The sequence below is a fragment of the Eschrichtius robustus genome, chromosome 11 (genome assembly GCF_028021215.1).
Source record: "Eschrichtius robustus isolate mEscRob2 chromosome 11, mEscRob2.pri, whole genome shotgun sequence".
In the NCBI taxonomy this organism is placed as follows: Eukaryota; Metazoa; Chordata; class Mammalia; order Artiodactyla; family Eschrichtiidae; genus Eschrichtius; species Eschrichtius robustus.
Window position 1 is genome coordinate 65,676,530 of NC_090834.1, and position 23,978 is coordinate 65,700,507.

The following is a 23,978-nucleotide window of genomic DNA, read 5'->3' on the forward strand; positions in this document are numbered from 1 at the left end:
GGAGTTTCACCATTCTGGACCATTTTCTGAGCCTGTGTGTTGATGAAATTGCAAAGAAATAGAAATTAAAGTCTTTTACGTGTGTATACATATGGAAAAATAGACACAGATACACATGTACTCATACACATTTACACACATACGCAATGTTTGAATAGTAAGGAAGAATCCCAAGGTTTTAGGGCAGGGAGGGGCCCAGAGAATGGAAGGAACTTGTCCAAGGCCACAGAGTGATATAAAGTGAATGAAAATCTCAGTCTTCCCACCTACTCCTGGCCTGACTTATCCTACATTTATAAATGTGTGTGTGTGTGTTGAAGTGTGTCAGGGATGGAGAGGGATTACTTAGCATTTGTTTGGAGATTGGGAGGTCTTGCCCTGCTTCTGTTCATTTTCTTTCCTGAAGTTGTTGGCTGTGGCCTCTCCTAGTCAACTCTAAATTGTATTTGCAGGAGCCAGAAAGTGCTGAGCACACATCAGAGTGTGGGTAACAGGGCCGTTTCCTAGCTCCCCAGAGCCATGGACTTGTTTGTGGATTGTGATCCACGATTACCTCTATCCTGCCCTTTCAGAAAGCAAACCGGCAATCAAATAGTAATTGTTTCCTTCTGTGTGCATTTCTCATTCCAAAGACTGCCATGGCAAGTAGGAAGCTGGCTTTTAAAAGAGTAGAGGAACCTGGAATTAGACGTCAGGCCTGCAGTGTAACCGTGAATGTGGTAGCCCTACAGCCCACATTTTCCAGCAAGAGTCCTGATTTCAAATATTTTATTCTGTTGGTTTTATAAACAATCCAAATGCCCTAGAAATTCCACTATGAACCATATTTTCTAAAGTGTTTCTTACTGATGAAAGAAGCACAGGAATCCTTTGTTAGACTCTGTTGCCCCAGTTTCGGTTTGAAAAATATATCACTGTACATATTATGCAAAGAAGACTTTTTTTTTTTTTAATAGTGGGGTTTAGAAAGGCAAAAACAGTCCTATTGGGGACATACCAATTTAGAAAAAGATGACCCAGTATCCCAGATCTCTGGAGAAATCCAGGTACTCTTCCTCTTAGCTATTCATCCAAGCATATGTACAGACATTCAGTCCAATTCCCCCTCACCATCTGCTGGTCAGGGGGCATGATAACTATGTTAGCTAACTATGACAGGGGCTCTGCCCTCAGAGACTTCACAGCCTATAAAGGGAGATGAGATATGGATACACACAGCAATAAATACAAGTCAAAAGTGTGAGTGTGTCAGAGGGTATAGAATCTCCCAACTGGAAAGATCTAGAAAGATTTCGATTCACTCCACCTCACCAGACCCCACACAGCATCCCTTCCTCTGCATCCTGTTGGTCAGAGCAAGTCACTAGACCAGCCCAGAGTCAGCATCCGCCTCAGGATGAGGGGAGTGGAATGCCCACACAAGGATGGGACGGATTTTTGTTGGCCATCTGTGCAGTCTACCACAGTAACTTAAAAGAGGACAAATTTATTAATCTCAGAGCTGAAGACTGGCATCTCACCATTTTAGCGCACATGTCCTTGGTCGTGGGTGAGGTCTAGCTGTGCTCTCCCAGTTGTCTGAAGGTGTGAGCTTCCCTAGGCCGGTCCCAATGGGCGCAGTCATCTGCCTCCCTCATGCCCAACCCAGGATGAAAGGTGATTTCTGCAAAGTTCACTTTGTGAGTGATTCTGCTGAGGCAGAAGTGGTTCCTCTAGGCTTCTTATCCATCCCTTTCCTCTCCCCTTTCACTAACTTTGCTGTTTATCAGTTCCTTGCCCGTGGCGTCCACCCTTCTTACCAAGGTTCCCGCCTCTCTCTCGTTCCAGGCACTAACACAGGGGTAGATATTAGCGATGACACCTGTGAGCCTGGACTGGCCTCCGCGGCTTCCTACATGAACCCCTTCCCGGTGCTGCATCTCGTCGAGGACTTGAGGCTGGCCCTGGAGATGCTGGAGCATTCTCAGGAGAGAGCAGCCCTCCTGAGCCAGATCCCAGGCCCCACAGCTGCCTACATAAAGGAGTGGTTCGAGGAGAGCTTGGTGAGTAGGCCCATGGCCTGGGTGGGGAACACGGTCAGGGAGCCCCTGGCATGCCACCACTACCTGGGGCTGTTACTTCATCTGTGCACTGTCTAGTCTTTTCTTGCTTCCTGTCCAGATGTGGCCAACCCCCAGTGGGCGGTGGTCCTTCCCAGCAGAAGGGGAGGGCCTGGTCAAGCAGCTTAAGCTCCACAGTCAGCCTGCCTGTGCCCTCCCGTTGTTCTCCTGAGAAGGGGAAATCCAGGGCCAGAGAAGAGCGAACGTGGAAGGTGTTTCCCCCCAGATAGTACAGGCACAATTTGCTGTGTTATAATCCCTAGCTGGGGTCTCTGTTTTCAGCTGAACCCACCATGCCCCTCGTTTCTTACAACAAACGAGAACCTTGTTGCCTCATCCATCCCTTTATTGCTGCCCCTACTCTTCAGACCACCTTGCCCTAGAAGTCCTTCCTGCCCCTAGAGTGGAATGCAGGTTTCCTGACTCTCCTTCTGCCCTCTCTAGATCAATCCTGCACACCTGCTAGCCTCTAAGGGAAGCAGATGAGTAACCAACGCTGTAAATTTATGGCTTTTGTTACCCATCTCCTTCCCTGTGGAGACCAGCCAGTCAGCTTTAAAAGACTAGTAATATCTTGGAATGGGTAAGGCAAGGAACTAGTCCATTCTGGAAATGGTCTGGATTGCACCCAGTCCAGGGCTGGGAAGCCAGAGGGAGCATGTGATTATTACCTAAGCTGAGTCTGAGGATGAAAGCTGGGATGCAGTCTCCTAAAGCTAGAGTCCTGTGGATCTGATTCAAAATTGGAAAGTATGCACAGAGATAGGATGACAGGAACAGGACCACTAAATTGGGAGGGGCAGGTTGATGTTGAAAACCACAGAGAAAGGAGGTTGAGATCCTCTTTTCTGGAGGCCAAGTCATTTGTGATTAGACAGGTTATATCCCAGATGTCCTAGCTGCTCCTGTTCAGGAGTCTGTCAATACAGTCTTATCCCCATGCCTTCCTCTGAACACCGAAGAATTCTTTATTATATTCATTATATGTGTTGTTCAACATTTTCATTACATAGGTTGTCTGCCTGGAGTTCTGTAGCATACCCACAGGTAGGGAGAATAACGGCCTTCCAAAGATGTCTACATCCTAATGGCCAGAACCTGTGAATAAGTTAATGTATGTGGCAAAGGGGAAGGAAGCAGGTGGAATTAAGGTTGCTAATCAGTTGAGTTTAAAACAGGGAGAGCAGCCTGGATTATCCAGGTGAGCCTAGTGTAATCACTGGCGTCCTTATAAGTGGAAGGGGGCGGCAGACGAGTCAGTGTCTGATGGATGTGGTGGGAGAAGGAGTCGCCCGTTACTGCTGCTGGCTTTGAAGGTGGAAGGGCCAAGAACTGAAGAATGCAGGCAGCTGCCAGGAGCTGGAAAACTGGACTCTCCCCTGGAGCCTCCAGAAGGGAAAGCAGCCCTGCCAACAGCTTGATTTTAGCTCAGTGAGATTCATTTCAGACTTCTGACCTCCAGAACTATAAGGTAATGAATTTGTGTTTTTGCAAGTCACTAAGTTTGCGGTAGTTCGTTACAGTAGCAACCGATAATGCCCAGAGAGGAAGGTGAAGGTTGCTGGATGGGTCTCGGGTAGGCCTGTTACAGGTCAGGTTTGCAAGCTGCCTCCTCGTCCCTCCCCCACATGAAGGCGGTTCTTGGTGGTCCTCTCAGACTTGTGCTGATAACGGACAGAAGTCCCCACCTGCTTCTCCGCTCACCCTTTTAACCAGATTGGGAGTTGCTGGGGGATGGCTTCGGTAGTCTAGTTCTCTTTCCCGCAGCAGAAGGATCCGCCCTTTGCTTCGCTAGAGAGGAACTCTCTGGCTGTTACCGTACTTGCAGCTTTATGATGTTGATCCTGGCTTCTCCCCTGTCATGTCTCACCATCTTCTGCCCACCGCTCTTTGCAGCTGCGGCTTTCCGGCTCACTTTACACCTGGCATGGGCGCCGATCCCTCCCTCCAGTCCTGCTAAGTACTACTGACTCAGGCTGTAGTGTTTACAGAAAATTTTATGAAGCTTCAAGAAAATGATAGGTTCTTAATTCCTCAGTCTGAAACCCTTGGGTCCACATGCATTTTAGAACTCAGAGCTTATTAAACTTTAGAAAGGTGAGCCAGTGCATGTGCACTGTACAGTATGTACCATCTCTAGCAGATACAGGGCAGGAAACAGGTGAACATTTCTTCAGCAAAAACTCATGAATATTTGCATGAAGTGGGATAAAGAAAGACTACAAATACATAATTTACAGTCACTATTTTTACCTTGTATAGATGTGCCTGAATTTATGAAACCATTTCTCTAATATTGAATTGAAATTCTTTTTAATCTTTCACTAATGATATGGCATTGCACAGACTTTGTCTAGAAAATTTGTCATTATATAGAAATATTTTCAGATAGAATCGTGAAAAAATAAGAGTTAAAACAGACAAAATATAGAATGCTCAGTTAAGTTGGAATTTTAGATAAACAATGAATTTTTAGTATGTTTCATACAGTTTGCTAAGTCTGGCAACTCTGCTCAAAGGTATTAATATCTTTAAGCCTTGTGACACATTCTTCCAAACCACTTTTCAGAAAGATTTTACTCATATTTTCATTGGCAGGGTTTGAGGTATATCCTGATCAACAACAAGCACTAAGATTGAAAAAATAGCTTTACTAATTTCATAGGAAAAATGGCTTCATTTTATCTTTGCATTTCTTTGTTTAGTAGGAAGGCTAAATTTTTTTTATTAGCTTATTAATATTCTGTATGGTCTCCAAACTTTTGATTTCTTACCCCAATATGAAAAAAATTCATTCTCCAAATATACATATTTGTATATGGAGAATTGTCCTAATATATGTAACTTATAAAACATAGTCCCAGATAGAAAATCCTTTTTAAAGGATGGGTTAAGGAAATAGCTCTAGAGACTTCCCTGGCGGTCCAGTGGTTAAGACTTCACCTTCCAGTGCACGGGGTGCAGGTTCAATCCCTGGTCCGGAAGCTAAGATCCCACTTCCCTGGCAGCCAAAAAAACAAAACATAAAAACAGAAGCAATATTGTAATGAATTCAATGAAGACTTTAAAAATGGTCCACATCAAAAAAAAAAATCTTGGGCTTCCCTGGTGGCGCAGTGGTTGAGAATCTGCCTGCTAATGCAGGGGACGCGGGTTGAGCCCTGGTCTGGGAAGATCCCACGTGCCGCGGAGCAGCTGGGCCCGTGAGCCACAATTACTGAGCCTGCGCGTCTGGAGCCTGTGCTCCGCAACAAGAGAGGCCGCAATAGTGAGAGGCCCGTGCACCGCGATGAAGAGCGGCCCCCACTTGCCACAACTAGAGAAAGCCCTCGCACAGAAACGAAGACCCAACACAGCCATAAATAAATAAATAAATAAATAAAATACTTAAAAGGAAAAAAATCTTTAAAAAAAATAGCTCTAATATTTTCTTCACACACAACACCCCCAGTGATCACCTTGAGTCCCTTGGGTGTGCCTGCCCTAGTCTGGTCTGTTAATATTTTGTGTTGTCTCACCCCACCCCTATTAGGATTTTAGTGTGTTTCTTATATTTAAATGACTTTTTACTAGCCCTTTGCTTTGTGGCATTTCTTTTCGTCACTTTGTTTTAAAATGTTGTTTATTTATGGTGGTTTTTTGAGGCAAAGACTTTAAAAGGATTGTAACTAATTTTATCAGTCTTTCCTGTTTGAATTTCTTCTTTTCTTTCTAGAAAGGCCCTGCCTGACCTCAGATCAAATAATATTCACCTGTATTCTCTCTCCAGTAGGTTTATAGTTTGATTTGTATCTCATGGTTTACTCGAATTCATCTTCAATCTTTTTAGTGTGTGGCATGAAGTATGGATCTAACTTCTATAATTTACCAAAAGAGGTTCTTAAAAAATATTTTTGATCCCAAAGTAGTTGATGTGGTGGTTGGTTTTTGCAAGATGCATTGCAGAAAACAGCTTGCATTCAGATTTGCAGATCTGTTTTGGGGGCTATTTACAATGGTTGGGGGAATGCTTGCCTTGGAGAGATTTTTCTAAAAGTTGTTGCATTCATAAAACTTTTGGAGTAGTTATGGCCATCAGCAACCTATGAATGTTGTACTTTTAGAGAGGTCAAAAGTTCATATAAACATTCCAAGATACCAGGGCTGGATGTTTAAGGTTTTGATTCTAGACAGAGACCACCTGTGTGTATTTTAGGTCTCACAGACCTAAAGTCATTTTACAAGGCACACGCATTCCATAGCAGGTCTTATCTGTATGGAGATAGAATCCAAGGCCGTGAAGAAACCCACTGCTCCTCTTTAGATTGGTTTTAGATTGCCTTAGGTTGGTACTTTTAGTTAGAAGATGTTGCTGTACAAATTGTGGTCTATGGACCAGCAGTTTTGGCATCACTTGATAGCTTGTCTTCAAGAAAAATAAGTTAGAATTTGCCCCATCCACTGAACCATTTCCAGGTGATTCGTATTCACATTAAAGTTTGAAGCACTGCTTTAAACCAGAGACTCGCTTGAATTATTACCAAAAAAAAAAAAAAAAAAATCCCAGGTGACTTAAAATTGGAGCTAACAAGGTAGCTCGAGGGCTCAGGCAGGCAGTCCTTGTGCCTTCTCGTTTCTCATTCATGGTATCTGTACGTCCCTTGGGTGTTTGTGCTGTTCTCCTTTGTCATAAACCTCAGTTACTGCTTTGTCATATGCTGGCCTGGCGTAATCCAACCCTGCCTTATGACACCTGTCAGTTGGGATTCTTTCTCAGAAAGTGGCATAAACAGTAAGGAGTTTTAAATGTCACTAACAAGATGTCCAGAGGATGGGCAGTCCCTGGGTTAAATCAGTGGCTCTGGGATGACCTCAAGGACTGCAGCTTTTCTTATCTTTCTCCCACCATCCTCAGGGTGTTGGTTCTTCCTCAGGTGTGTCCCCTAACAGTTGCAAGAAGGCTACTGCAGCTCTGGTCAGCCTGTCCTCACACACACACAGCTGTGTCCAGAGGTAGAATATGTCCTCTTTTTATAAAACTGGGGAAGATTTCTCTGAAACCCCCCAGCTTCTCATATGGTCCCAATGGTCAGGATTTGTTTGCATGTGCATACCCTAGCTGCCAGGGAGGCTGGGGAACCAGTGTTGGTGCCTTTACTGATCATAGTGGGAGGGGGGGCGTCTGTCGGGAAGGAACCATGACGGAGGGGGGGAAATAAATGGCCTTTTATTCTTGTTGACTGACACGTTCTTTTCACATTTTCTGTGTGTGTGTGTGTTAACCCCTGAAGGAAAGAATCTCATTGGCTTAACTCATAATTTTTGAGCCAAGCGCTCCGGGTCTATGAAGAAATGTTAATTGCAAAAGAAACGGAAATTAAAGATTGTCGTTTATGCTCAGCTGTGGTTGGTTTTGCAAGATGCATTGCAGAAAACAGCTTGCATTCAGATTTGCAGATTTGTTTCGGGGTCTGTTTACAATGGTTGGGGGAATGCTTGCCTTGGAGAGATTTTTCTAGAAGTTGTTGCATTGGATTAGCTGCCCTTGGGTCAGGTCTCCACCCAAGGGCCAATTATTAGCTGGGGTGAGAGGGTAGGAATCGTGGTCTCCTGTTACCGTTCAACAGTAACTATACCTGGGATCTTCAGTCACAGATACTGGCAGCTGTAGCACACAGAAATAGGGGCTGCTGAAGAGGCCGCAGTGGATGTGGGAAAGCGGTTGGCGGTTCGAACACATAGCGGACTAGTCCCGGGCCCCCGCCCTTATGTCTTAAACGGTGAGGGAGCTGTGGTCCCTAGTGCATTGTGGTCAGAAAGCCCGTGTGTGGGCAGCTGTTTCTTTACAGTGGGGCTGGTTCCTCCTTGCTGGGTGCTGGCAGGGCTGGACACAGACTGGCTGGCAGCAGCAGGGATTCTCGGCCTGGGAATAGTTATAAACAAGCCAGGCTCATCCTAAAGACACAAGTGTCAATGGGACAGAACTGCCCAGGATTCAGCGGTGCTCGGTGGTGGGCAAGTTCCCAGAGCTTTGGGGCCTAAAACAGGGCCCTCCCTTCCTTGGCCCCTAACAGAATGAGGAAAGGTGGGCTTCAGGCCTAGAAGGGTATGTGCGGGGCTCTCTAAGCTGGGGTCCCTCTGGGACTTCAATGAAGAAAGGAACAAAGGGCCTGGATCCCCCTGTTCTAGGAGCAGAACTGTTACCCATCCAGGTCTGTTTGCCTGATGCACAGCAGGCCAAATGCTGAGATGCTGTGGTTTACAGCCAAGAGTTTATTCACAAGGCAGCCAAGTGAGAAGACAGGAGAATATGTCTCAGATCTGCCTCGCTGAAGGCGAGGGGGTTGGAGTGTTTATGGGATAAGAAGGTGGTCTTAGGGCAGAGGTGATTGGAAGTAGGGAAAAAGGAAATCGGTGTTCTGCGCAGGTGCATCTGGGTTAATGCTTCTGCGTATTCCAGATGGAGGCCCTTAGCATCATCTGAGGGTGGAGTTTTCCAGTCCTTTGATGTCAGAAGGCCATTCATTAGACATCTGCGCAGGCCCAGTTTTAGGGTGGTGCCAACCGGTCACTGGCCGGCTCACACTGGGCAGGAGCTGACTCCAAGTTCCTGTAAAACAGCTGGGCTGCGTGAAGCTGGGACGGTATGCAATTAAAGGGAGGAAAACAGAAAGAAGGAAAGAAAAGAACAAGTGAACTTAATGAAGGCAATTTACAAGCAAAGGGGTTTTAGCAAGCTGTTCCCTTATCTGTTGTTCTATAAGACAAGTTCAGTAATTTCTATTATCAGCTTCTGTTAACTCTATGGGGCACAGTTTCAGTATCCGAACTCTGGGCTTAGCCTCAAAGTTGGTGGAGTGCCAAGGCACTTCGGATGGGGCTCTTGCATAGGAAAGGTTCCTGGAGACCAAGGCGAGCAGGGATCACGGAGCCTGGCCTGCAGAGACGCATCAGTGAGGCTGTCCTGTGATAGCAGAAGAGTGTGAGCCTCTTTCATGGTTGGCAGATGGGGCCGAGCTCAGGGTCAGGACTCGTAGAGGATGAAGCTGAGGCCCAGGCTGGAAGGCTGCAGCATCTCTGCTGTGATGGGAATGGAGCTGAGTTCCAGAAAGGGGCCACCTCGTTCCTCTCCCTGCAGCTGCCTCCTAGGCCTGTGGCGACCTGGGGGATGAAGCCCTCAGGGAGAGTGGCACCCGTAAAGGGCTGGTCAGCCAGCTTCCAGTGGGCCCTGCAGGGCTGGGGAAACAGCCAGCTTGGGGGGGGCGGGGGGCGGAGGCGGAGCGGGCGGGTGACCCAGGTTCCTGGGAGATGCCAGAGTGATACCAGAGCCGGCAGGGTCTCCAGATGGAGCAGCTCTGGGGCCTTCTCTAATAGTCGGGCACACGCATTCGTCATCTGCAAGGTATCAGTCTGTTCCACTGTTTCATTACTTTGGATGTGGGTCAGGGAGATTTTTGGTGAAGACCTGAGGCCTCGGGGGCTGAAGGTGAAGCCTGAAGAAAGGCAGGTAAGCCCAGCAGCAGCGGAGTGCGGGCTCCAGGGCGGGGGGGGGGGGGGGGGGCTTGGCAGAGACCCTCCAGAGGGGCTGTTCTCCGTGCCGCCCTCTGGAAGCAGCGTTCATGGAGTCGGTGTGCCCTGCCAGAGGGCCCATGCTCTCCTCAGCCAGGGTGCAGGTGTCCTGGTCAGCATGCTTGGGCAGGTGGAGGGGAGCAAACCAGGGTGAGGCGGTGTGGGATGAGGCAAAAGGCCGGCTCTCTGCCACTCTCATGTGGCCACGGGTGGACCTCTTTTCCCTCCTCTGGGACTCAGTGTCCCTGCTGGAAATGAGAGCTGGTCTGACAGCCCGTCTGCAGGATGCGGACACGCATTCCAGTCCTGCGGTTTAAAGGCCCCAGAGCGGCCCCCTGGTAGCCACCAGCCCCTGCCTTCCTCAGTCTAGACGTTTAGGTTTGCAAAGTGTAGACAGGTTAGGGAGCCCCTCTAGGCACAGCTGCCCCATGTTGGGGCTCGGCCAAGGCCGTCATCTCTGGTCATCCCTGGAGCCGTGAAATGGGAGGCCCTGAATCGGCAGCTTCCTCTGGGCCTGGCTGGTCTGGGGAAGTAAGGCCCCTCTGGGGTGTGTGCTGGCGACCTCTGTCAGTCTGTCCTTCAGATGTTCGCATGCCCTCAGCTACCTTCTTAACCAGTCTCTCCAGAAACAAAAAGGCCAGCCCAGGAGGGTGCACGGCCACCCCCGTCGTCAGCCCAGCCACCGTGTCACAGATGGCGGCTCCTTCAGCTCCCGGCCCCTCAAACAAAGCCCCGACATTCCCGCCAGATTCAGCCTGCAGTCTTTCATTCGGGCCAGAGAAGCAAATCTGCTCACCGTATTGAAAAGCTAGAGGAGTTACAAAAAAAAAAAAAAAAAAAAAGGTGGGGAGAAGCTGTTTTATGAATTATAAACCATGAGCTTGAGTTTCTCGTGCCCTGCAATTCGTCTCTGTATCTCTTCTCCGCTCAGGGCCAGGAGCAAGAGGTGGGTGGGGTATTTGTGTGGAAACATGTTCATTTTGAAAAGTTACAGACAGGAGTTTTATAGGAAAATCTTGGCTTTCTGGAAGTTAGAAAAGGGGAAATTTGGTGATTGTTTTTCAAAAAAAAAAAAGTGAAGCCTATGTGAGCCAATTTCCAGTGCGTGTTTCTTGCCCTCCCCACTATAGGTGTGAACTTGAGAGTTGTAGGTGTCAGCGTTTCTTTCCTGTGCTTCTCTCCCAAGGGACTCCTGCTAGGCTGGTATGCTGGTTGTGGGGAGGCTTTTGTCCCTGTGCAATACTGGAAGAAGCCACTAGGTGGGAGTCAGGGACAAATGCTGGAAAGTCTAAAAGCCCAAGGAAGAAGATAGGGGCTTTATACGAGAAAATAGCTGCCTCCTCCCAACGCTTAGAGGACATAAGTTCCTCTCGTTAATGAAGCCGCTGGACAGTGTACCTGAGTCAGCTGGCAAAAAGAATTATTTTCCTTGGAACCCAGTGGACAAAGGGTAGGCCTGGGAGGCCACCACTGTTGCGGGGGAAGAGGGATGAGGACCGGTCCTGGGAGCGTAGACTTGACCTTCCATTGTCAAAGGCGAGAAGATCTCTCCAAACACCTTTAAATCCAGTGCCTTTTGCTGGTGCGCTATTAATTAGGGTGGCCTCTCCATTTCCTGACCCTGCGTCTGTCAGGCCCTGCCCTAGAGAAGTCTCTTGTACCTTGGGGGATTTTGAATACGTTTTTTTCCTGTCACAGCACCCCAGACTAGGGGCCTTCAGCCACTGCAAACTTAGCAGTTTTAATTTTCCTGGATTTTGGGTTTCTCCCCGCCGTCCAAGTAAATTGTACCTTACTAAATTCCAGAGATCTGGCTTCTTTCAGACTTGACTTGAGACTGTTTCAGTCCTTCAGAACCAATGTTTATAAACGATCAAGAATGTGCAAACACTGGTGAAAGAGCAAATAAATCCTTCCCCACTAAATTTCCTGCTTCAGGCCCAGGGGACATGGTGGGCAATGTTGCCTGGTTAGCATGACCTGAGGTCTGAGCATGTGGACATCCCCCCAACCCTCCGCCCGCAAAGAGGGCTCGCCAGCACACCGCCGGGCCTCCTTCCCTTTCAGGCACCCGCTGGCAGGTAGGGAGGCTCCAGAGGAGTCATACTTCCGGGTAGACTGCTCAGTACACTGGGCTCCAAGACCCTCCGGAAGTAGTCTCCTAACCTCTTACTCCTCAGATATGGTCCTGAGACCAGCAGGATGAGCATCACTGGGAAGCTTGTTCGTGATGCACAATCTTGGGCCCCATTCCCAACCTGCTGGGTCCGAGTCTGCCTTTTCACAGGAAAGCCCTCTAGCCCTGGTGGTTCACTAAAGATAGAGAAGCATCCTCCTCACCCCAGGGTCAGCAATCTATGGCCTGTATTTGGCCTGCTGCCTATTTCTTATTCCCTGTGAGCTAAGCATAATTTTTATGTTTTTCAGTGATTGAGAAATCACAAGGAGACGATTTTGTGATGTGAACATGATATAAAACTTAGCGTTCACAAAAAAAAGTGTTGCTGGAACACAGCTACCCTCACTGCTTTCCACATTGGCTGTGGCTGCTTTTGCGCTACAAATGGGAGTCGACTGTCACAAACCATATGGCCCACAAAGCCTAAATCATTTGCCATCTGGCCCTTTACAGGCAGTGTGCCGCCCCTTCTGCTAACTCGTTTTGGAGGTGGGTCTTCATGCTTGGACACCCTGGGGACCTGGGCTGCGGTGGCCAGGATGCCTGTTTCACAAGCAGGACTTGCTTGCCAGCCCCGAGGAGCCGTGTCCTCAGGCTAGCTCTTCCCTCTCCTCCCCTCCCTCTCCCAAGAGGCAGGCCCACGGTGCAGCGCACCTGTTGAAGGGCACAAGCCTGTCTGACTTACTAGGTCCGTCCTGGCACCTGTCACCGTGGCCCAGAGGCCAAGGCTCAGGGCCGAGTTGGAGCTCAGGATGCAGGTGAGAGGTCAGCGGAATAGCATGTGACCCCTTCTCGGTCCACAGTTGTGCCCAGTTAGATGCTGCTGACTCCTGGTAGCTGGCAGGAGGAGCAATATCTCAGGAACTCCATCCCCAGTCATTCCCACGCATACGTGGGATTCCGGCCAGATAAGTGACTTTCTTGGGTTCCCCTCCTGGACCCAGGGATGAGGAGGAGGGCAGTCTGTATGAGTTCCCCTGACCACTGTGGCCTCTTAGCTGTGCTTTTGCTCCCCAAATGCTCAGTTGCCTGCCCTTTGCCCTCAGCTTCCTGTTCCAGACAATAGTGAGTTGAGTCTGGTCGATGTGAGTTGAGTCTGGTCGATTTGAGTTGCTTTTGGGAAGGCTCCGAGGGCCATAGGGTCACTGTAATGACTCCTATTGATGTACCGTATGTGGTTCCTGAAAACGTCTCTCTTTAGTGATGGATCCAGGGAGTCCCTGAGACTCTACCTCACAGGGCAGTACTATAGAAGTAGGACCACCCCCATCCTGCCTTAATAAGGGCAGCCTAAATCTTTCTGAGTAACTACTTAGACCAGATAAAACCCAGGCTTTCAATCTTTTGGGAGTCATGGATCATTTTGATGACCTGATGAAAACTATTTCAGAGAAATAGTGATTTATTCCTACCAAATAGTGCTTTATATACATTTTATGAACGTACTCAAGGGCCTGTCTGATCCTCCGAAGTCCCTCTGTGGCCTACGGTGAGGAGACCCTGGCTGGGATGGCCTTCTGAGTGAGGGGCTGCAGCCATGGGTTTGCTTCTAGGCCTTTGGAGTGCTATTTTGTGGATTCTGAGTTGAAGTGCAGTATACTTCGGGGTTTCAAAAAAAAAGACTGAGGTAAGAATTGCTACTTGAGGATACTGTAAAAATATGTCAAGAATTTAGCTGCAGCTTGTCTGGATTCCCTCTCTCCCTCCCTCCTTCCTCTCCTTTTCCTTTCTCCCCTTCTCACTTCCCACCCCCATTCATCACACATGAGTTGAGCTAATAGATGAAGCTGGCTCTGTCTTTTCCTCTCTGAGTCGAGCATCTTTACCCTGGGGAAACCCGTTTTCTCCACATAGAGTTTCAGGCTTATCTTTCCAGTCTCACCATTTGAGCCTCACTCTTTCATGCGGAGAACGTTCAGGTTCTTACCGTGTGCTAGGAATCGTGCTAGGCGTAGAAATCAGAGCCGTGAATCAGGGCTCACACATGTGCTCCCGTCTGGTGAAGCGGACAGACGTGTAAACAGGTGTGGTTCAGTGCCGCAGGGCAGGTGGTGACACGGGGAGGGGGGTGGGTGCCGGGGAGCCAGCTTCCCCAGAGGCAGGTCGGAGTCAGCGAGGCTGGGAGGCTGCCATGTTGCCGCCTGGTCCCCTCTTTCCTCCTCTCACACCAGAACCTACCAGAGGACACTGATCCCCCCTCCAAGGGTGGGCAGGCCTCTCCCCATACAGCCCCCAAGTCAGCTGTCTTGCCTCTTCCTCCCCGGAGCCCCAGGAACACCTTTATCACGTACTGTGTGGAAGTTCTTTGCCCAGGGCAAGAAGTTGGTTTCAGTTGCCTTGGATGCTGGGCAAACGTGTGTTGACCAAATGAATTCTTCACTTGACTTTCCCAGGTTTTTAGACAGAAAAAGGTAAAACGGCCTACCCACCCCTGCAGCCTTAGAGACCTTGACTAACACATCCTATCCTAGTTCTGGGCAGGGAACCTTGGTAGGTGAGGCCCGGGCTGCACTCTGGAACTGGGACAGAGGCCAGAAGAAGGCTCTAGAGCTCAGGGCATGGGCAGCTGAGCCTGCTTTTCCTTTCTGGCCTCTGATCTGGGTGTGCCTCCAGGAATTTACTCCTCCCCTCCTGCCAGCTGCTGGCCACAGCCCTCCTCCTGCCGCCTCTGTTCTGTGTGGACTGGGCCAGCCTGCTGGGGACTGTGTGTGTTTTCTGCCTTGTCCTTGGGCCCTGCTTCTGGGCTGTGGACAGCGTAGATGCCGTGCTCAGCAGCATGCCAACACCTGGCAGAGCCCTCTCTTCAGGTGGGAGCGCCAGGAAACCCCCTGGTGACCCCCAAGGGTGCCGGGAAGGCCCACGCAGTCACAAGATGTGTGTCTGCAAGTCATTTCGGGCAGCAGAGCTCAGAGGCCTTGCATGTAACCACAGTTCCCATTGCACCCACATCAAAGACTGCTTTCATAACCAGTCATAGCTGAGGGCCACACGTTGAGGGCTGGGCAAGGGAGAAAAGCTGTTTTTAGGGGAGCTCTCAGAGGAGGTGGGAATGTGAGGAAGTGGGGGGCAGCCTGTGGGGAATGCTGGACAGACCACCCTGGCAAGCCAGCATGTGACCTGCCAGTAAGAAGGCAGATGCAGCTCCCTGTCTCCTCAGCCTGTTTCCTTCCCAAGGCTCCCACCCAGAGTGCTCCCTAGATCTCACGGACACACGTGAGGTGGCCTCACCTGGCTTGTGAAGCAGCTAGTCTGGGCTGGGGGGCAGCCAGCGAGGCAGGCACCTGACAGAAGCTCTGCCCCGTCTGTTCCCGTGCAGAATGCGGCCCCGGGGAGCCCTGTGGTGATGGCTGGCAGCAGAGGTCTCCAAGGCTGCAGCACCGGGCGGTTCCCCCAGTGCCCAGGACGGCAAACCCCCAGCAGGGCCAAGAACCCAGACTGGAGCTGGTTCTGAGTTTGTTCTTATTTGGAAACGACTGGCTTCCCTCAGGGCACAGCCCGACACCAGCCTGGAGGAAAAGGGGTGGGCGTGGGCCGCTGGGTGGGAGTCAGGCTGTGTGTGGGAACCAGCAATTCCTCCAAGAGCAGCGCTTATTTTTAGTCTTCTCCCCAGTCCCAAATAAACTGAGAGCAGCTGGGAGCCTGTGGGTAAATGCAGAGTGGAGCTGAGACAGGAAACCGGGGTCTCTCCCTAATGAGTTCCAGCCACTCCAGAAGGGGGAAGCCAGACGAGGAATTTTCTTCAGGACTGTTTCCCTCTGGCAGGCTCTGGTATTATCACCGAAAAGAATGTTCCTGTGTGTGTGTGTGTGTGTGTGTGTGTGTGTTTACAATTCCTGTCCAAGTCTGTCTCCCCCCCCCCCCCTTCTGCTAGGTTCCCCTGCTCTGCAGGCTCTGTGTCCCAGAGCTAATGCCTGTGTGTGTCCGGGGGGTGGGGTGTGGGGGCGTGGGAGGTGGATACAGGAGCAGCACGGTCTGGTCTGAGCCACTGTGTCTCTGAAACTGTTTAGGGAAAGGCTGCCGGACGCAGGCCAGGGACGTGGGGAAATTTGAACACAGCTTGACGTTCCTGAGGGGGAGGGGGCAGAAGCAAGGAAGAGGAGAGAATTTGGTCTCTGGCCAGAAAAAGGGCTTTTTCATCCAAGGAATCTAACTGCTGACATGGGTGCCCAGCATGGATGGGGACATTGATGTTTACAAGCATTTCGCGTGGCTGAAGAGGGTAAGTGAGTGGCTGCTTTGTCTGGGTCTGCGTGGAGATGAGTGAGGGGAGAGACACTGTGTGTGTGTGTGTGTGTGTGTGTGTGTGTGTATGTGTGTGTGGAGAGGGGAGGTGTTTGTCCGGCGAAGCCCCGTGGTGGCCAAGTTCTCCATGAGAATCTAATTATAGACACTAGGGGAGAAAACAGACAGCTGTCTTTGTTTCTCCTCTGACATTCTAGTGAATGAGCCTCTGTGCAGAAAGGCAAGAATGAAGTGAGGAAAGATCGTTATTTTAACTTTGGCACGTGAACAGTTGGAGGCTCCAAACACCGTGACCAGAAGAAGGTGCCCACCACTTTTTGGTGTGAGGATGCGGAGGAGAAGCCGCTGCCTTTCAAACGCACTGGATTCAGAAGTTGTTGGGCTTCTCCTCTGCTCGGAAGTTATCTGGTGTGGAGATTAGTCGGTCTGCTGTCAGCCGAAGGAGCTGCTGCGTTTGCAGGGGGCGGGGGGGAGGCTCTCGGAAGTCCTCTTCTGCGTGTTTCTCAGAGGCCGAGGGCTGGCGTTGCAAGTCGTTCCTGCCGACTCTGTAGGGGGTGAGCGTGAGAGTGTGGGGTGAGCAGCAGTGGGTGCGTGCTTGGGGCTGGAGTAACGTCCGCACTCACAGCAGCCCCCAGGCTCGGCTCTTCTTTTGTCACCGTCTTTGAGCTGCAAAGATGGGTATCCATCTGTTTTCACACTGAGGCTGAATGTTTTCAGAGGCAGGAAGGGCAAAAGCAGCTGACAGATAAGAGATCTGACATTGTAACTGTAGAAGAACAGGAGGGCCAGGAAGTGTCCAGCTCGGAAGGTCCCCGACCCCAGCGCCCCAAACCTGGGCCTGCTTTTGTGTGCGCCCTCTGCACCTCTCGTTCAGCAAATATTTATCGAGTTCTGGGTACTGGGTGTCCAGTGGTGAGCACAAAGTAGAACCAGTCTCTGCTCTTGTGGGTCTCCCATCTACTGCTTGGGAGATGGCAGTTAAACGGTCCCAGGAAATAAGCCTGAAATTTACAAGTTGATAAATACAGCCAAGAAGAGGAACTCTTGGTAGCCGTCATCAAGGGCTGTTACTGATTGAGAAGGAGTGGTCAGGGGCCCTCTTTGACGAAGTAACACTTCATTGAAAACTGAAGGAGAAGTAGGAGTGAGTCAGGTGGAAAATGGGGTGAAGAACACGTCTGAGCTCGGTGATGGTCGGGAGCTGTGGGTGGGTTCCGGATCACACAGGACGGAGAAGGCCACCATAAGGGTTGTGGGTGATATCGTTTGTATAATGGGAAACTTGTAGCAGGGAAGTGGCATGAGATACGTTGGGGGATCTAATTTGTATTTTATGAAAATTACTCTAGCTGTGATATGGTGTATGGTAAGCTGTGTCACGAAAAGTGAGGCAAATGAACCAAATTAGAGAGCTCGAGGGCTTGTTGGGATCAACTAGTACAAACCCCTCATTTAAAAAAGCACAAGAAAGGCTAAGAACCTCATGGCTGTCAGTGTTTTGGCTATAAGTGGTGCAGTCTGATCTTGAACCCTGCTCTCTGTCTCCCAGTCCAGTTCTCTTTCCTCATTTCTATGGCCAAATAGGTAGAAAATTATGGGTTTAGAACCCAGCAGAAATCCTGTTTGTGCTCAGCCCCATCCCAGCTTTGGGATGGGGGGCATTGCAGTCACCAGAGAGCATGCTGAGGTGACCAGACATTTTGGTAAAGGTTCACATCCATTGTCTTAAGAATTGAAAAAGCCTCATTGAAAAGGTTTTGGAGGAAATAGGTGAGAAGCGCACTTCCCATCACTTATTCTTTATTTTCTTGTATCCAACTGAAGCTTTTTATCCAGGAGGTCTTACAGCCGCGATGTGCCTGGGATTGTAGGTGCCATGTCCCAGCCGCTGGGACAGATGTTGTACCTTTGCACCTTGTGCAGAAGTTCTGTCTGTGGAGGAATTAATTCTGCATGCGAGGCAATGTAAGAAGGTCCTTTCAGTCCTGAGACCCAGGCTGTGAGCTCTGACTCTTTTGGGTGGTTGGAAGTCTGCTGAGAGAAGCTCTAAGTGAGGAGACTTCAGACCCCCTGGGAAAGACTCATAGCAAAACATATTTTTCTTCTACTTTTAAGGAGCATTTAAAAAAAACCAACAAAGCACAAAGTATTGGATATGTCATAGGCAGTATAATCAGTATCTTTCCTATTCTCTACCTGAAACACAACTGCCAGATTCTTCTTTTTAAAATCCCCTTTAAAAAAAAAAATCCCTTTTCATCCTTTGACCCTGATCGTAAGCCCCAGGACTTGCCATTAGTCTGGACGAGAAAGCCGAGGCTTTTCTGCCTGCTTGGCTTTTAAGACATTTTTTTTAACCTGGCCTCAACTTACCTTTTTAGTTTCATCATTTGTATCTATTTATTTTAATTTCATCTGTTTATATCTGATGAGCTCCCACATGTAGTCCCTGCCTTTTCTGAGCTTCTACCTCCATGTCCTCCTCCTAATTCCCACCCACTTCCATCTAGGCTCTCCTTTTCCATCAGTCCTTTGCTGACCTCATCCCGGTATTGCATGCAGTGGACTCCAGCCTGGGGTGCCCAGCACTTTCCGTCTGCCTGGCTCACCCACCCCCTTCCCACGTGCTTCCTCAAGCTGGGGTGGCTTGGAGAGCAGGTTTCTCTTAGCCCAGGTGTTTGAAGGTGGAAACATGCTGTTTCTTTCATGTTCCCACACACGGGGTGGTTCCAGCAGAAGAGGTGCCTGGATGAGGTGTGACCTTGTAGGAGACTGGGAGCCCTTGGACCAGTCCAAGCGGTCAAGGCCTCAGAGCAAGACAGTCTTTGAATTTTGGGACAGTAAGGGAGATGCCTATGGCTAAGAAGGCCCAAAGCTAGGGCCTTCTTTGGTGAGAAAAGAGACATTGTCTCGTAGCCTTTGGGGGATGGGACACTGCGTACTGTTTTAGCTAAGAACATGCGGTTTGAAGTAAAGCCTGGGTTGGGCTCTTGGCTTTGCCACACTTACTAGCTATGTGATCTTAGGCGTATTACCTCAAATCCTGGATTTCTTCATCTATAAAATAAGGAAGGTAATAGTGCCAGCCACATACAGGTTTTATGAGGATCAAGTAAGATAATGTATGTTAAATGCTTAGCAGAGTACCATGCACGTAGGAAACATTCAATAAAAGTTAACTGCTATTGGCCATTACCAGGAAGGGGGATATTGAAAGAGGAACAGATGGGACCAGTTTGCTTCTCTCCTAGGAGTGCATCTTAGGCCATCATTCCTCCAGCTTGGGCCTCTTTCCACATTCCAGGTCAAGGTCTCAAAGCAAAGACCTACAGGAGACAGCTGGGGCCTGGCCCACCATGAGTAGCCAGAGGCCCCAGTGGCTGCTGAGAGAAGGCTGACCAGGGCTGGTCCTCCAGTGCCTTCCCCAACAGACAGATCCCTGGGACAAGGTAATCTCCTACCACAAGCATCCAGAGGGTCTCCGCCCCTCAGCTCTTCAGTTCCTGACTGACTTGCAAACAGCTCACACCTGCCCTGCTTTGAGATCAGTGGCTCCAACCCGCATAGTCCTGAAAGAACCTCTTAAAATAGCAACAAGCAGGGTCTGTGGAGTCCACCCGGTGCCCTCTGAGCAGGAGTTTATTTTCCCAGGAACAGAAATCCCAGCACCGTCAGCATCTTCTCACTGCTGCTGGCTTCTGGGACTCTGTGTTGGAGCCAAATTCCAAGCCAAAGTCACAACCCCGTCCACCCCACCCCCACCCCCTAAGAAAAAAAAAACGGAATCATCATGGCTCCCCCATGCAATTGGCTTGGGTTCTGTAGGACAGTGGTTCTGTAGGACAGTGTGGGATGAACTCAAACTGCTAATGTGAGACTTTATTCTGTGTCATCTGGTGCTCAAACGGTTGATCCAGTAGCCTGGCCACTTGGGCCAGGAGAGCTGCAAAGACTTCCTGGCCCCAGACATTGACTTGCCTTGCACTCAAGTCAGAGTGCAGTTAAAGTTGAAGTAGGCAGCACCTTCTGTGAAAGCTGCTCCTACTGGCTAAGAACGCGGATCCTGTATCCAGCTCCTTGGGTTCATATCTCAGCTCTGTGTGACCTTGGACAATTGATTTACTCTCCCTGGGCCTCAATTTTCTTAATTGTAAAATATGGATGAATAATTCAATATATGTAAAGTGCTTAGAAAACGCTTCATAGATGTCATGGTGACGATGACCTCGGCCACAGCTGACAGCCTCTGGTTACTCTAGAGCCATGTGCCCAAACTTGATTCTGGGCAGAGAGGTTTTACAAGACCAGGAGGAGAATGACAGTGGGTATGGTTACTCAAGGGTTCTAGCTGTCCCCAGTTTCCTAAGGGTACATCCCATTTTTAGCCAATGCACCCAAAATGTCCACCCATCATATTCCCCAGCATAATTTAGGAGCTAGAATTTTGCCCTCTGTGACTCCTGTCCTCCAGCTATTTGGAGAGGCCCTCACGCCTCTTTCCCAGCAGGGTTTAGCAAAGGGGCATCATACCAGGGTCATTTGCTGAATAGCTTGGGTGGGTACTCCAGTAGCAGCACAGCTGGTGGTAGTTCTGTGAACTGGCATCAGCACTTGGGGTCGGGGGGTGTCCCTTGACTCATCCCTGCATTCTTCCCTCCCCCATCCCTGTATCAGCTCTTTCACACTTTTCCATTTGTCCCCAACCTTATACTCCCCTCTCAACTGATGTCACCACCTACTTCATTGAAAAAAATTAGCCACACGTAGATGAACTCATCTTCCCTCCCCACGACCACAAAAGGTAACAGTGTTCACAGCCATCATTTTTCTTTTTTTTGAAAAGGAATATGAAAAACCTATTTTTTTATTTATAAATTTATTTATTTTTGGCTGCTTTGGGTCTTCGTTGCTGCGCGCAGGCTTTCTCTAGTTGCTGCGAGCGGGGGCTACTCTTCGCTGCGGTGCGTGGGTTTCTCATTGCGGCGGCTTCTTTTGTCGTGGAGCACAGGCTCTAGGCGCGCGGGCTTCAGTAGTTGTGGTGCACGGGCTCAGTAGTTGTGGCTCATGGGCTCTAGAGTGCAGGCTCAGTAGTTGCGGCGCACGGGCCTAGTTTCTCCGTGGCATGTGGGATCTTCCCGGACCAGGGCTCGAACCCATGTCCCCTGCATTGGCAGGCGGATTCTTATCCACTGCGCCCCCAGGGAAGTCCCCACAGCCATCATTTTTCAACTTCCTTTGGTTTCATGGGTCAAGAGTCCCTTCTCTCCACCAAGGCTATCCCAGTATCCTGTCCTCCTGATCCAATGCTATTCCACGTCCTGTTGTTCTCCGATTGTTTCTTCTCTTTACTCTGCCCTGCCTCCTTGTCCCCTGTCCTTGGCAGAAAATGCTTCTCCTTGATTCTTAGAGAAAAACAAAACTGTCTCTGACCATGTACTTGTCTCTCCATGCTGCCTTATAGAACTTACCCTCCTTTCACCATCAGGAATCTTGAAATCAAGAGCAGGCTGAAAACTCAACATCTCTACTCCTTCCTGGTCACTCCCAAACCCACTTCACATTGGCTTTGTTCCTAAGAAAGCTTTCAAAGTCCTTCTATAATGTTCTTATTGCCTCTAGTTCCCAAGCAACGTTTCCCCATCCATTTTCCCTTGAATTCATTCCCATCTGGGCATCTTGTAGGTTTAATTAAATTCTTGTGACCAAAGGACCAGCTCCTCTCTTTGGCCCTTACCGAATCCCACATTTTTCACCTATGGATCTTTCTCTTATGCTATTTGATTGATGAAATGCCTGGACCTTCTATCTGAGGAGCCAAGATGCATCAGGCAGTTTACTTCTAATGCCTCCAGGTGAGCTGAAACAGTCACAGTTGCTCCTCCACCCCCAACTCTGGCACCTGATGCTGCCCCTCTGTCTCCGGCAGGTATTTTTAAGAATCATGAGTCAGTGTGTGTCTCTCGGAGTTGGCAAGATGAGGAAAGAGCACCACTCAAAGAGCCTCCTGTTTTTACTCTGCTCCTGGCTTTAACGTACTCCCTTCACAAGATACCAGCACACTTGTAAATACCACTTCTCCTACAGTCAAGTGCTGAAGGTTCCTTAAGCATCCAGCCAGCTGATCAAGAGAATTTAGCAAGGACTATGCTTATGCAAAGCTATAATCTTGGAACAAGATCTTGGTGAATCAAATGCATTTCTCTCGCCTCCAAATCCTGCTTCCCAGGATGATCAGTTAGGAGCCTTCATGTGCATCACACCAGCCCCTTGGTCGGAAAGCTTATAGATAGACTGTCAAGGTATTCTTTGTTTTCTGTGTTAGTTCTGGGAAACCAGAATATCTGAAGGGTGGCGATTGTGGCTTCATGGGTAGCCTATCTGTATCAGGAAGACTCTTTCCAAAGATGCTGTTCTCTACTGGGGGAATTCCTTCATAGCTTTCTAAGACTCAGTCTTTCAAGTGGGGGCTCCACTGTAAAGCCTCTCCTCTCCCTTGAAGGCATAATCGATTCGTCCCTCCCCTATGCCACTGCTGCTGGCTTACATACAACTAACTCTATGACAGTACTTATCTCACATATCACTGTAAGACTACAGAGCTCTTTCAAGGCAGGGACTGCCTAGCGCAGGGAGTGGCACCTAGTAGGTGTTCAGGAATATTTAGTCATTGACTAGATAACTGATTGAAGCATAATTATGTGAACATTGGTTGACCAAGCTATTTAATTTGCTGTTCATGAACTTTGCTTTGCTCGTCCCTGACGGTGGATCATTTAATAGTGACAACCCCACTAGCGACACTTAGCCTCCCCTTATATATAATTGCAACTAAGAGAGGTGGAGGGCATAAGGAGGCCAAGGTCAGGATAGGATCTCTCTTGTTGGGCTCCTGGTAGCTAAGGACCTGACTGTACTCTACTCACACTGCATTTCGAAGAAACTTCTTTAACTCTGCGCCAAAGATAGTGGATTGGCTTGGCTATTCCTTGTTGGGAAAAAGTGGTTTTGTAATAACTGCCAGAAAGGCCTTAAATTCCTTAGCCAAAAAATCTAGGAGAAGTTTTCCTTTTTACAAGCACCTGCTTGCATTCATTCTGCTTGTTTCCTTTGGTGATGGGTAACCTGAGCCGTGTAATAGGAATTGTAGCTTCCATGATCTACTTCTTTTTAATTTTTTTGGTCCTTATTTTTTTTTTTAACATCTTTATTGGAGTATAATTGCTTTACAATGGTGTGTTAGTTTCTGCTTTATAACAAAGTGAATCAGTTATACATATGTTCCCATATATCTTCCCTCTTTCGTCTCCCTCCCTCCCACCCTCCCTATCCCACCCCTCTAGGTGGTCACAAGGCACCGAGCTGATCTCCCTGTGCTATGCGGCTGCTTCCCACTAGCTATCTACTTTACATTTGGTAGTGTATATGTGTCCATGCCACTCTCTCACCCTGTCACATCTTACCCCTCCCCCTCCCCATATGCTCAACTCCATTCTCTAGTAGGTCTGCATCTTTATTCCCGTCTTGCCACTAGGTTCCTCATGACCTTTTTTTTCTTTTCCCCCTTAGATTCCATATATATGTGTTAGCATACTGTAATTGTTTTTCTCTTTCTGGCTTACTTCACTCTGTATGACAGACTCTAACTCCATCCACCTCACTACAAATACCTCCATTTCGTTTCTTTTTATGGCTGAGTAATATTCCATTGTATATATGTGCCACATCTTCTTTATCCATTCATCCGATGATGGACACTTAGGTTGCTCCCATGTCCTGGCTATTGTAAATAGAGCTGCAATGAACATTGTGGTACATGACTCTTTTTGAATTATGGTTTTCTCAGGGTATATGCCCAGTAGTGGGATTGCTGGGTTGTATGGTAGTTCTATTTTTAGTTTTTTAAGGAACCT

General features: G+C 48.9%; 1 protein-coding gene across 8 annotated transcripts in view; it reads left to right on the plus strand.

Annotated features, from left to right (window-relative positions):
• Positions 1-23,978, plus strand: part of PPFIBP2 (PPFIA binding protein 2) — a 158,251-nt gene that overhangs the window by 56,347 nt on the left and 77,926 nt on the right. For 6 of the 8 annotated variants that reach the window (XM_068554740.1, XM_068554732.1, XM_068554734.1 and 3 more), the window contains one exon: positions 1,828-2,042. In XM_068554740.1, coding sequence (XP_068410841.1) covers positions 1,828-2,042 — 215 coding nt within the window. Of the gene's footprint in view, positions 1-1,827; positions 2,043-15,819; positions 16,046-19,378; positions 19,518-23,978 lie in introns of those variants that run through there. The other 2 variants (XM_068554738.1, XM_068554739.1) reach the window with 2 other exon arrangements.